The 13011-nt window shown below is 49.5% G+C and overlaps 1 protein-coding gene and 2 non-coding genes across 3 annotated transcripts; 1 reads left to right on the top strand and 2 right to left on the bottom strand.

Moving 5' to 3' along the window:
- Window positions 1-5738: 5738 nt before the first annotated feature.
- allc (allantoicase) lies at window positions 5739-10046 on the bottom strand. Its single transcript, XM_070987820.1, has 11 exons — window positions 9954-10046; window positions 9403-9453; window positions 8986-9073; window positions 8434-8553; window positions 8264-8343; window positions 8062-8194; window positions 7786-7941; window positions 7236-7309; window positions 7031-7139; window positions 6831-6949; window positions 5739-5912 (listed from the first exon to the last, which is right to left on the bottom strand). The coding sequence occupies exons 1-11, from the start codon at window positions 10044-10046 to the stop codon at window positions 5739-5741; spliced, it is 1197 nt and encodes a 398-aa protein (XP_070843921.1).
- A 1534-nt stretch (window positions 10047-11580) lies between these two features.
- On the top strand, window positions 11581-11653 carry trnaa-agc (transfer RNA alanine (anticodon AGC)). The gene has a single exon. It is a non-coding gene; the product is annotated as a tRNA-Ala (tRNA).
- A 936-nt stretch (window positions 11654-12589) lies between these two features.
- LOC139348220 (5S ribosomal RNA) lies at window positions 12590-12708 on the bottom strand. The gene has a single exon (XR_011603370.1). It is a non-coding gene; the product is annotated as a 5S ribosomal RNA (ribosomal RNA).
- Between the last annotated feature and the right edge of the window lie 303 nt (window positions 12709-13011).

Here is a 13011-nt window from a genome sequence, read left to right as displayed (position 1 = left end):
TCTCTGCCTCTCTCTCTCTCTCTCTCTCTCTCTCTCTCTCTCTCTCCTCTCTGCCTCTCTGCCTCTCTCTCTCTCTCTCTCTCTCTCTCTCTCTCTCTCTGCCTCTCTCTCTCTCTCTCTCTCTCTCTCTCTCTCTCTCTGTCTCTCTCTCTCTCTCTCTCTCTCTCTCTCTCTCTGCCTCTCTCTCTCTCTCTCTCTCTCTCTCTCTCTCTCTCTGTCTCTCTGCGTCCATCCAGACACTGCAGACCTCAGCGAGCGAGAGGCGAGCAGCCGAGTGTGACGAAGACATGAACTGAAGACAGACAGACAGAGACAGACAGACAGACAGACAGACAGACAGAGACACAGACAGACAGACAGACAGGTGGACGGGTGAGTGTGTGTCATGCATACAGATCGAGTGTCTGTAATAAAGCAGGGAAAGATATTCTGGCTGTTGATTGGCTGCCTCCCTGGTGGCGTCTGAAGTCATTAAGATTGCATGAGCACACACACACACACACACACACACACACACACACACACACACATACACACACACACACACACAGACACACACACACACACACACACACACACACACATACACACACACACACACACACACACACACACACACACACACACACACACACACACACACACACACACACACAGGGTTTGTCACAGTTTCAGTATAAATCTGCAGAAAATGGAAATACTGCAGTAAAATACAAATACCTCCAAACTGTGTGCTTCCCTTCACTGCTGCATTGTGGGAAATGTAGGACAGCGCTGGCTGAAGAGGAGTTGAATTAATCGTCCTTCTGTTCTGCAGACTTTTCTTCTGGTTGATTTGTTGATTGTCGAGGACGAGGACAGACTTGTTGTCTTTGTCTCATTTAGCCGTTCAGATGGACTGTGGACAGTTATGAATAATAAATGCAGCCTGAGGACACCAGAGAGTCCACAAACAATACAAACTCCCCCAATGAAGCGTCCAATTGATTTGCGTCCTGCTCTTTATTTCCTCTGATGGTCGGCGGTGAATCAAACAGGAATAATGAGCTCAGACGGTCCTCTGCGGCCTCCGCGTTGTGCTGACCCGACGTCTTCCTCAGGATCGTTATCGCAGCCGTTTGTGTCTTCTGCCTGCTAACGCTCAGTCCAAGGTGACGGGATCGATACGAGCCGTCTGAGCGGGGACGGCAGACCGATGAGGACTCGTCTTCGTCCTTTAGCTCGTATGAAAATGTGTTTGTCCTGCTGATGTTTTCAGAGGAAACTCACTCAAGCACCAACAACAGCAACAAGGACACTGACTGAGAAACAACGAGCAGCTGGACTTTTATTCTGAAAAGACTCAGAAACATCCTAAACCAGCTGGTCGCTGCAGTTTTTAAAATAACCGAAGAAGAAGGAAGTGTTGGGACTATTTTCAGCGGCGGATGAATCCACGTTCGGGGGTCACACGTGCAGACGTGTCGTGGTCTCATTGTTGGTGACAGGATGGTGACTGATGATGTCACTCAGTCAGCTGTTATTTCATCCTATAAACGCAACAAATGCAGATTCTTCCATATTTTCTGGACATTTGTGTTTCTTTCGTCTCTCTGCAGGCTGACAGGACTTCCTGCACGTGGCAGACCTGCTCAGATGTGATTGGACGGGACAGTCGAGCCTCGATGTGACGCCTCCACCTGTACCTGCGGTGGAGAGCCTGGCAGCTGATTGGCTGTCACTGTTCACAGCAGTGAGCTGTTTGAATGAAGGTGGAGGAGTAATGACACGATGAGCCATCCATCCTCATCACCTCCGTCATCGCTCCATCCTGATCCCACACGGCGAGGCTGGGGGTCTGGATGGCCGGGGGAGGGGGGGTAAACCCAGCCTGAGTCCTCGCTCTGCGTCTCTGCGTCTCAGGAGACTCACACCAACACGGTTTCACCAAATTTCTCCAGCGAGGCTCGTTGGAAATGTGATTCAGGCGTCTCGAGGGAAATAAGCGCCCGTCAGCCTGTGAGACACAGCGGTGATGTCCACAGGGCCCAGCCGAGGGACGCTGCACCCCCGGGACTCCCAGCGACGCCAAGGGACAGTCTGCGGGTTTATGAGGCCATTGTCAGGCTCAGAGTCAACGTCCTCCTCACAGATGGGGACAGCAGTCCTCAGCAGCGTCCTGCATGTGAAGACACATTTAAGATGCTGTGAACTCTGAAGTCTCTGAAGTCTTTCCAGCTTCAAAGTTTACATTTCATACATTAAATTTAAGCTAATTTTAATATGTGGTATTTACGTGTTTTTACACCTTGAAAGTCAAGTCGAACTCCTCACACACATCTGCTGAATATTTCTGATGAATGTGTGAATCAGATTAAAGTCATGAAACCCTGAAAATAACATTTTCAGATGAGAAAGACGATCGAACGTTATTGATCCCACAGCAGGAAATTACATCGTCACAGACTGACAGCAAGAATGAAGAAGGAGACGGAAAAAGGACAAAAACACAGAAGAACAGAATCAGCTGTGTTTGGACATCATGTCCAAAAATAAAGATCAAGCTGCCTTCAGAACGATGGATCAGCGTCTCGATCGCACTTTTAAAGGGTTTTATTCAGATTAAAGGTGTAAGTGAAGCGATCTGTGCTGAGCGATCTGGATCTGAGGTGTTTTGGGGTAAATGAAGGATGAGCTGAAGTGTTTGATGGATCAGAGGATCTGTCTCAGGCTGCGTTCAGGTCTGAGCCTTCAATTCACACCGAGCCTCAAAGCTTTTCTCATTTCCCTCATTTACATGATGTCTTCCATCGCCTCATCTGGACTTCCTGTCTGCTGGCGTCAGGCTGGGTCTCTGCTGCCCCCTGCTGTCAGGAAACACACACAGTCTGTGAGCTGCAGCAGCTTCAGGGTTTAGAGTCCGTGAACAACCTGCTGAGCCGAAACAGGAAGTCAGGAAACAAACGGTGAATCTGCTGCGAGAACAAAAGAGAGAGATGAAGGTCCAGTGACGAAGATGATGATGATGATGATGATGATGATGATGACAGTTCAGAGCAGGCAGGCCCAGCCATCATTTCCTGTCAGATGACCTGAGAGGTGAAGGTGTGACAGCGCTGGCAGGAAGTGAGTTAATGATTCTTCTCAATGTGCATCAGTTGGCTAACCGCTAGCAGCTAGCTTGTTGAGGCTCATACAGATCAGCTCCAACATGTTTCCACTGTGGTGACGTTCACGTGCAGCTTCTGAGGAGCTTCGTCTGCACTCTGTTTGGCTCATCAGGAGAAGAAGAGGAGCTCCGAAGCAGAACGGCAGAAAGAGAAGAGGAGCACAGTGGTGGAGGCTGTGCTGGTTTTAGTGGTTTTATTGGTTGTGGTGGCGTGTTTGGAGGGATGGGGGTTGTGCAAAAAGGTTAAAGAGCAGAAAATGATGGATATGGTCTCATTAGAAGAGGCAGGCTGGGCTTTAATTTCCTCTCTGTGCTTCATCTTTATTAACGTCAGGCGGCCGGTCGATGATGATGAGCCTCCAACACGAAGGCCAGAGAGGGAAATGAGGTCGAATCGCACTTAAATTCTGGTTTTCAGGCATTCAGGAGGTCAGGGTCGAGCTCAAGGACACGTCAGCAGCGTGGGCTTCAAACCTGCAGGTAGCTGCTTCGTTTCTGCAGGACAGCAACGTTTTTATGTTCTACATGAAATGAACATGAAAATTAATGTTTTTACAATCCGACTTTTTCAGTGTTTCAGTAAAAAAAGACTTCTTTAAAGATGATGATCAGAGACGAAGAGGAAGATGAAACTTGAAGTCATTTTGACCTGAAAAGGATCAGCCTGTGAGCTTCTCTTCACTTCAGGATTTAATGCTGATAAAATGACTTCAGTGAGCTCAGGTCTCTGTGTTCAGGCTGCACACCTTCATGACCACAGTCTGATCCTGATCTGGTCCTTCAGCTCGGTGGTTCCCTCTCTGAGCAGGCCTGTCCCTCCAGGTGGGACAGCAGGCTCAGGTCCCCTGGTCTGGCTGCCAGACTGCGGAGGACGTGTCCGTCAGTCGGTCCTCCTCTGTCCCCGGCCGCCGCCCTGTTTGGTTCTGTTTACTTCATTCGTTAAGACTCAGACTCACCTGCCGTCAGCGATGTGCAGGTGTGAATCGTCCACCGGCCCACATGGACGTTTCAGCGCGTGAAGCTGCTTCAAGTCTGAGCACCTTCAGTTGTCCAGCTTGTCCTTCAGGACGGCAGATGAAGGATGGGGGTGTCTCTGGGATGTGACAGCGCTGACTGGAGGGTGGAGCGCTGATCTCAAGCCTCCTGTCATGTGACTGATGGCTGCGGTGACCACGCTCATGATGCTAATGACTCGTCTTGTTTAGATGAACAGAAAAAATGTCCTCAGGGACGGATGGAAGCTGCTCATGAGGGACATTTTAAAGTCCCTTCAGCTCAGCATCGTTGAAGAACAGCTTCAGGTCAGTGATGACGTTTCTGTCCCACATTCGTCTCTTCATCAAAATCTGCCTACATCACCCACAATGCACCTGGACCTGTGACAGTCCAGTCAGACATCATGCTGTGTCTACAACTGACCCAGAGTCAGTTTATCAGACTGCACACAGCTCGCTGAGACACTGAAGGCTTTATTCCAGTCTGAGGCTCACACACACACACACACACACACACACACACACACACACACAGCCTGCTCAGCCCACACAGGGAGGCTAATTGCCATAATTTGGTCTGAGTGGTTGACACACATGTCTCTCTGCTGAGGCTGCCCAGGCGAGGTCAAAGGTCAGGTCCAAGCTCGGAGGAGGAGGAAGAGGAGGAGGAGGAGGAGGAGGAGGAAGAGGAGGTGGAGGAGGAGGAGGAGGAGGAAGAGGAGGAGGAGGAGGAGGAGGAGGAGGAAGAGGAGGAAGAGGAGGAGGAAGAGGAGGAGGAGGAAGAGGAGGAGGAGGAGGAGGAGGAGGAGGAGGAGGAGGAGGAGGACTTATATGTTCAGGCACATGAACTCCTTCTTCCGTGATGACGCAGGAACAAAAACTCGTCTTCATGCAGAAAACTTCTCCTTCGTCACTGCTGCTGAGGTTCAGATGAATTTACTGACGATCTCTCTGGCGCTCATCCAGAGCCCCGATGAAGACGCTGGTTCAGTTGTTCGGTGGGGGAGGAAGGTGACGGCGCCGCCTGAGGTTGATTAAAGTTGACCTTGAGCGGTGATGAAGAGAGAATGAGGAGTAATGACAGAGGAGACGAGTAAAGGAAATCAATGAGCAGAGGATCAATGGCTATTTGATTTTTTAACTCTCATTTCTGAAGAAGAAGAAGAAGAAGAAGAAGAGGAAGAAGAGGAAGAAGAGGGTGGAGGCGTCATTGACCCGCCCTCCTCCATCACTTATTTCAGGTTATTAATGGTGAAGAAACGTTCTGCTGACTGATGGAAGAGATCCAGCCAATGAGCTTACATCTAAACAGATAGCGTGAAGAGGAGCATTATGGGAAAATAATGGTTGCACCAATCAGTGACGAGGAGGTGGTTCAGCTGTTCAGCAGCTTCACCTGAGCGAGTACTCGAGTAAAAGTGCTCGAGGTTTCAGGTTTCAGGAAGTGAGCAGGACTCAGTCATGATGTCACTGTCACGCAGCATTATGGGATGTGTTGTGTTTAAGTATGAATGACGCTCAGACTGTCACATGACCTTCTGTTTATTTGTACACAGGTGAGACACCGACACACGTTCAGTGATGGACAATGAGAGTCACAGCTTGGACGCCGGTCTCTGCTGATTGGCCGCGGCGATGGCCGTGGGTCGACCCCACAGGCGGAGCCGGCTGACTCCTCCGTCTGGGCGGATGATGAGGCGGACGTGGCTGACGGGTCGGCTCAGGCTCAGCTCGGCCTCGTCGTACAGATGTCTGTGATGAGGACGAAGCTGCAGCGGAGACAGCAGAGAGGACGCAGCTCACACACCATGTCTTCACTGAGAGACGCTGAATTAAACCATGGACTCGTTATTATTAATGACAGAGACAATCTGTAGAAACGAAACAACGTTTTGCTGAAGGCGAGCTTTGAGTGTCGCTGTCAGTGAAGCCGTCTGCGAGGAGACGAGCAGGGTTTGCTGGCCAGCGGCCATCTTGGCAGACGAGCTTTGAACAAATGTGGGTGAGAATCAACTTCAGCAGAGCGACGTTTCCTCTGACTGATCCGTCAGTCTTACACTATATTTAAACACACTGAGTGTCTGTGAGTCCTCCATCTGTCAGCACGATTCACATCCGAGCAGCTCATATCCATCAGGCAGCGTGTCAGACGTCAAACGCAGCAAACGTTCCTCTGACGATGACGCTGCTGGATGAGATGAAGGCTTCGCTGACGATCGTTCGGACTGAAAACGTCACGGCTGAACTTCTTCAGAATCCGTTTCCAGTTGGAGCAGATACGCCTGAATCGCTCCCACGTCACCGGCAGGAGGAACGAAAGTGGCCGTGAAACCAAACAAGCAGAGGGCTGTTTGTTTGAGCAGCAGGTACGCGCCAGCTGCAGGCGTGGGGCGGGTGGAGACAGAGGCGGGGCTAACAAAGGTGCAGAGTGACGTCTGACTCAGTTTAAGACAGAGATCAGATCAGAGATTAGGAGAGGAACTTTACCTGTAAAATGTGTCACACCTGAGCTGATTGATTACATGTTTGTGACTCAGGAAACCTGAAGACTCAAAATTTAAGAAATCTTCACTTTCAGTCGCTCGTTCAGAGCTTTGACTCGTCGTCCGGCACAGACCTGCGGGACTCAGCTGACAGCTAAAAGAAGTAAATCTACAAAAGGAAGAGAAATGACTTCACAAACATACTTTCTGAGGGGCGAGAAGGACCTGCCATTTCCCAGAATTCCACCTGGTTCTGACGCACTGAGCTTCCTCCTCAGGGGTCAGAGAACAAACCTCGATGCTGCAGGAGTCCGGGAAGTTACCTGGACGGAAAAACACAGGCGAGGTCTTATTTTTCCTGCTCATGAAAGACATTTCCTGAAAGGACGCTGACGTGTGTCCACCTTTGAAGTGGTTGGTGTCCACCTCAACGCCGCTGATGACTCCAGGACGACCGAGACGGAACACGGCCCACTCCCAACCCGGGACCTGAAGGATCCCCCGCTGGTCCACCTGCAGGACGACCAGCAGGGACACGGTTAAACCTGACCGTGTGTGTGTGTGTGTGTGTGTGTGTGTGTGTGTGTGTGTGTGTGTGTGTGTTTAAACCTTCAGGTCTTTGGGTCTGTCCAGTCTGCGGGCCGTTTCCCAGCCGTCTGCCATGTTGACAGCTCGGCCAAGTCCTGTAAACACAGAACACCAGCATCACCTGTGCCACCTGTCATCAGTCACCAGTGTCACCTGTATCATCACTGTCACCTGTCATCAGTCACCAGTGTCACCTGTGTCACCTGTCATCAGTCACCAGTGTCACCTGTATCATCACTGTCACCTGTCATCAGTCACCAGTGTCACCTGTGTCACCTGTCATCAGTCACCAGTGTCACCTGTGTCACCTGTCATCAGTCACCAGTGTCACCTGTGTCACCTGTCATCAGTCACCAGTGTCACCTGTGTCACCTGTCATCAGTCACCAGTGTCACCTGTATCATCACTGTCACCTGTCATCAGTCACCAGTGTCACCTGTGTCACCTGTCATCAGTCACCTGTGTCACCTGTGTCACCTGTGTCACCTGTCCAGTGATCAAAGCTGACTCAACATAACATCACACACTCTGATAATAAATAAAACTGTTGACAATAACAATATGGTCCAACCAATCATGTTGCGTGGATGCCCAAAGTGGGCGTCGCTGTAGCCGAGGCAGACTCCCCCATTGGTCAGAGCCACCAGGTCGACGTCCTGGTGGGCAGAGACAGACGACCAGTCTCTCTGTCCGACGCCGTAAACCCTCAGTCTGGCTATCCCTCCATCTGACCACACACACACACACACACACACACACACACTCAACAATATGATTATTTTCATCATATTCATTATTATTTGTACCTTTGTGAATATTATTATCAATAATCATTGTGTGTGCGTACCTGGATACATGTTGAGGCGCAGGTGTGTGACTCTGTGGTTGAAGTTGACCTTGAAGTAGTTGTGGCAGGAGTCTGAGTATCCAGGCTTCAGCTCCGACACGCCCACCAGCTGTGGCCACGCCTCCGAGCCCAGCTGCCGATCAAACCACAGGTCAGCTGTCCATCAAACTACACCTCAGCTGTACCTGTGCAACAGCGTTACCTTGGCAACAGCAGCCAGCTGACTGTCGGAGGCGGCCATGCCGGTTCGGTCTCCCTCCAGCGTGAAGTTTGGTGGTTTGTCTGGTGAAGATCAGGAAAACATCAGCACAATCAATCGATTCATTGATTGATCCAACGTGCAGTTCAGGAGTGTAAGAGGACAGTTTGTACCCAGACAGCCGGCCTGGACGGAGACGTGGGGCGAGTGGTTTCCGGTGAAGAAGGACGTGTCCACGTCGAGGCCGTGGATCAGGCCGGGGACTCCCAGCTGGATGATGCACCAGTCGTGACCTTCAGGAGAAGTTCAACAGAAACGGAGACATTCATGATCGCGCAGCTTCATTTTCACAGGCTGAGCCTGAAGGCAGCACAAACAGTTTGAGCCTCTTCATGAGCCTGAAACTGCTTTCTGTTGACAGTTTGTCCAGCAGAGGGCGCCGACACAAAACTCATTCAGAGGATCTTAAAGGGAAACGTTTGTCACATGTTCATGTAATATGTATTGGTTTTATAGTACTTACATCCCTGAATACATACAGTACTTATTGTTGTTTATACGATCACATTACATGCTCACAGTACTCTTTATTCTATGATATGTACTTTACAGTATTACTACAGTACTGACGTATGGAAAGTTTCATGTCACAGGTCTATTTTATGAACTTCTTTTATTTCATTGGTGAACTTCAGAAAGAAGGACAGTTTGTTCCACGTCCTCACCGGGTTTCCTCTTCCTCCTCGTCTCCCATCCGTCCATCCACTTTCCAAACTCAGTGAAGGCCGAGGCGATGAACTGCGGCGGCTCTCTCTGCACAGACATGTTCAAATATTCCTCTTTCACCTTATTTACTTAACGCACGCCGTCCTGCTGAGCCTAACGCTCACTGCAGGACGGCGCGTGTTCACAGATCAATGAGCCAATGGGCTCAGAGCTGAGAGCAGCAGACAGGAAGTCAGAAAGTGCTGACAGACGGACGGACGGACGGACGGACGGACGGACGGACAGGTTGTTGGTTTGAGTCCACACATGAGATTTGACAGACAAACAGCAGATTTGTGCTTGAAGCTGAAATAAAAGTGGTGCTGAGGTCAAAGGTCACTGTGTGTCCTGATCCTGATACGACTGATCGGTTTTACCTTCAGCAGGTTGGCAGCAGGAGCGAACCACTCGTCTGAGGCAAAGATGACCTGAAGAACAGCAGAACACGTTCTGTCACAGCAGGTCTGAGACAACGTTTGATTTTTACCTGAAAGTACGAAGGACACATCGAGTCAAAGCTGCACCGATCAGGACTTCAGAGGAACAAAGCGTCTTCATCCACTCGCATGTCTGAACAGTAAACATGGAGCTTCAGCCAGCAGCTGCTTAGTTTAGCTTAGCATAGAGACTGGAAGCATGCAGGGGCCCGAACCCAAGGTGGGGCCCCACCGGCCTAAACCAGCTCTCAGTGCATGAAGTATTTAAAGTATCTCCACCTGCAGCTGCTCCACCTGCAGCTGCTCCACCTGCAGCTGCTCCACCTGCAGCTGCTCCACCTGCAGCTGCTCCACCTGCAGCTGCTGCTGTGACACTGAAGCTTCAGTCTGAGCACACTGATGATCAGAGATCAATGACAGGACGAGTACTTTCACTGTTTCCTGATGATCGTCGTGGATCTGTTTGAGTGAACTGAGCTCGTATGACTCACCTTCCCGCCGACCGTCTCGCAGGCCAGGTCATTAAACTGCAGGAAGTCCGGCTCTGCCGCCGCCGCCGTCGCTGCTGCTCTCCTCTCTGCCATGTTGAAGCTGAAGATCTGCTCAGAGAGCTTCTGTCCTGCAGGACAAAGTCCAGCTGAGGGACGGACAGCAGGCTGTTTGTTCAGACCGAGGTGACACATGACTTCATCCTGTGTGAGACAAACTGTCCTGCTCAGACACCAGAGACACACCGTCTCCTGCAGAGTCACAGTGAGACACACAAACACACGCTCATGTCACTCATTAACAACAGTCTGTAATCTTCAACTTCAACTTTATTGACAAAGTGTGTGGACACGGACACTGACTGAAGATACAAACGCAGACAGTGAAGCACGTGAGGAGCTGCAGAGGATGAAGGTTAGAGGATGAAACGTCGATCCCACAGAATGAAAGTGTGATCTGATCTGCTCACTGATTCACACAAACAAACATGAAGCTGTGTCACAACGTGAACCTGAACCCAGAAGATGTCCGTGATCCTGAACTGAATCCAGAGGACTGAAGAGATCAAGCCCAGCTGGAGTCGTCACTCTGACATCCACACACCAATCAGCAGAAGACGAATTCTTCTTCATGTATCATGAATGAATCACCTCAGGCAGGTAAGACAGAGGAGGCAGGAAGCAGGCGTCTCTGACCTGCTGGACTGGTTTTGACGTCACTCCAATGTCCTCAATGCTCTCTATTTCTCTGGGGTTGTGTCGACGTGACGGCGTCCTGAGATCAAAACAACCAAAGAACAAAACAAAGTCAAACAAAAGGAGGAAAACAGGTGAAAAATGATGTAAAGGTGTGAATCACTCACCACGTCAGCTATGACTCAGTGAAACTGGACTCAGCTGACAGCCGCTCACACACAGTCAGCTAGGACCTCTGTTTTCAGTGAAACTGGTCCGGGATCAGCTCAACGTTCAGCCTTGTTCCAGAAGAATCGCGTCTGTTCGCTGGACTTTGTGTTTGAAACGTTTCATGGAACGTTGATTTTCAGCCGGACGACAGATTCGGATGGACAGCTTCCACTTTCATGTCTTCTCACTTCGTGTCTTCTGGTGTTTTTGTTTGTTCATCCATCTTTTCAGTCTTGAAATGTAGTTTGGAAGAATGACATCAATAAAAATAAACACATAAACCTCACGTTAGCTGGACTGCATGTGATCTGTGTCTTCATGTCTGAGCTGAGCTGATATTTGCCTCATTAGATGGTCGATTGGCACCATCTGCTGGACAGAACATGGAACTACACCCTCTGATCTGGGTTCTCTCTTCCTGGGTCCAGATGTGTGTTTGAGGGCATCGCTGAAGCTGGAAACCAGACCCTCCTGAATCAGATCTTCACAGAGCTCTGCACTCACGCCAGAGGGCGCTGCTGCTGCTGCTTCACTCCACACAGCTTCTCTGAGAGCTCAGTTCAGACACATCGGGTCTCTGGATTCTTTTAACTCTCTCAGCTAAACCTCATCTAACACCTTTTGGTGAGTCGTGTGTTGCACTTGACTTTAGAAAAGCCCGGTGTAACGTGTGGCTTCATGTGGATAAAGGTTTGAGAGGGCCAAAACGGTTTTCTAGGGCAATGGGGGATTAGCTCAAATGGTAGAGCGCTCGCTTAGCATGCGAGAGGTAGCGGGATCGATGCCCGCATCCTCCAAAGAATCTTGTCTTTTTCTTCTTGCTTGAAGACACACACCTTTGGCCAGAAAGGGCTTTTAAGAATCAGAAGAAGAATCAATTTTGGTGAAGTTGGTGCATGAAAATCTTCTAGAATAAGCTATTAAAAAGTATATATAAACGTGTGTGTATACACACACACACACACACACACACACACACACACACACACACACACACACACACACACACACACACACACAGTCTGTTTCTTTTAAAAGAGCAGTGCAGCTGGCAGTGATACAGTAAAGTTAATGTAATATAAAGGGAGAATGGTTAAACTATTTAATTATTATTTCATAATTTCCAATTCATAAATTACTTGACCCGGAAGATTAGATGAGAGATTTAGAAGAATCCAGAGGTCCGATGTGTCTGAATCTGAGTTTCTACAGTCAAGATGATCTCGATCCATAATCATTTCATCTTTCGTCCTCCATGACTTCTGTCCACAAAGCGTTCAGTGTGTGTCAGACACATGAAAATGATGACAAACACAAGTCACTAACTCTGTTGTTCCTGAAAGAAAGGATGTGTTTTTCCTCAGTGCCCTCCATCATTTTTGAAGAGTTTGTGGCGTTTTTCCTGTAATTTTGAGGCTGGAGAACAATAAAGTTTCATACGAAAACAAGCAGCGTACCAATAAAATGACACATTCAGAGAAAACGAGTTAAATGTTTGACAAAATATCTTTCAAAAAAAGCGTTTGTACATGAAACCCAAGAATAACAAAGAAAAACACAATCAGGTGCAACACACGACTCACCAATAGGTGTTAGATGAGGTTTAGCTGAGAGAGTTAAAAGAGTCCAGAGACCCGATGTGTCTGAGCTGAGCTCACAGAGAAGCTGTGTGGAGTGAAGCAGCAGCAGCCGCAGCAGCAGCGCCCTCTGCCGTGAGTGCAGAGCAGTGCAAAAGCTTACAGCACCTGGTATTCCCAGGCGGTCTCCCATCCAAGTACTAACCAGGCCCGACCCTGCTTAGCTTCCGAGATCGGACGAGATCGGGCGTTCTCAGGCTGGTGTGGCCGTAAGCGATTACGATGGCGACAAACAGACTATTTATAAATGTCCATCTTCGCTGTCGGAAACTACAGTCTGCGCGGTCCTCAGACTCATGCTGACAGAGACAGTCTCTGTGGTGTCCGTCGCACTGGTTTAGCTCAGTGGTTACTTCCAGCCTCAGCTCTTTTTGAGAAAACTGAGCTCTCCTCCCTCTGTGGGATCGACCCACGGACGCTGTCCAGTGTTTTCTGTCTCAGTGAATCCGAACTGCAGCACAACGCTTCACTTTGACACCAACGTCTGCTCCCAGAGGACACACCTTAATCCTGTTCTT

The sequence above is a fragment of the Chaetodon trifascialis genome, chromosome 19 (genome assembly GCF_039877785.1).
Source record: "Chaetodon trifascialis isolate fChaTrf1 chromosome 19, fChaTrf1.hap1, whole genome shotgun sequence".
NCBI lineage: Eukaryota > Metazoa > Chordata > Actinopteri > Chaetodontiformes > Chaetodontidae > Chaetodon > Chaetodon trifascialis.
The sequence above is the reverse complement of the archived record's forward strand: the minus strand, read 5'-3'. Positions and strand labels throughout refer to the sequence as shown.

Bases quoted from the DNA above. Each gene is read 5' to 3' on its own strand.
- allc (XM_070987820.1), bottom strand. From the start codon at position 10,046: ATGGCAGAGAGGAGAGCAGCAGCGACGGCGGCGGCGGCAGAGCCGGAC. The intron at 7,310-7,785 runs GTTGGACCATAT...CTGTGTTTACAG, and splicing joins GCATCCACGCAACATGATTG to GACTTGGCCGAGCTGTCAAC. The intron at 6,950-7,030 runs GTGGACACACGT...TTTTCCGTCCAG, and splicing joins GGACACCAACCACTTCAAAG to GTAACTTCCCGGACTCCTGC.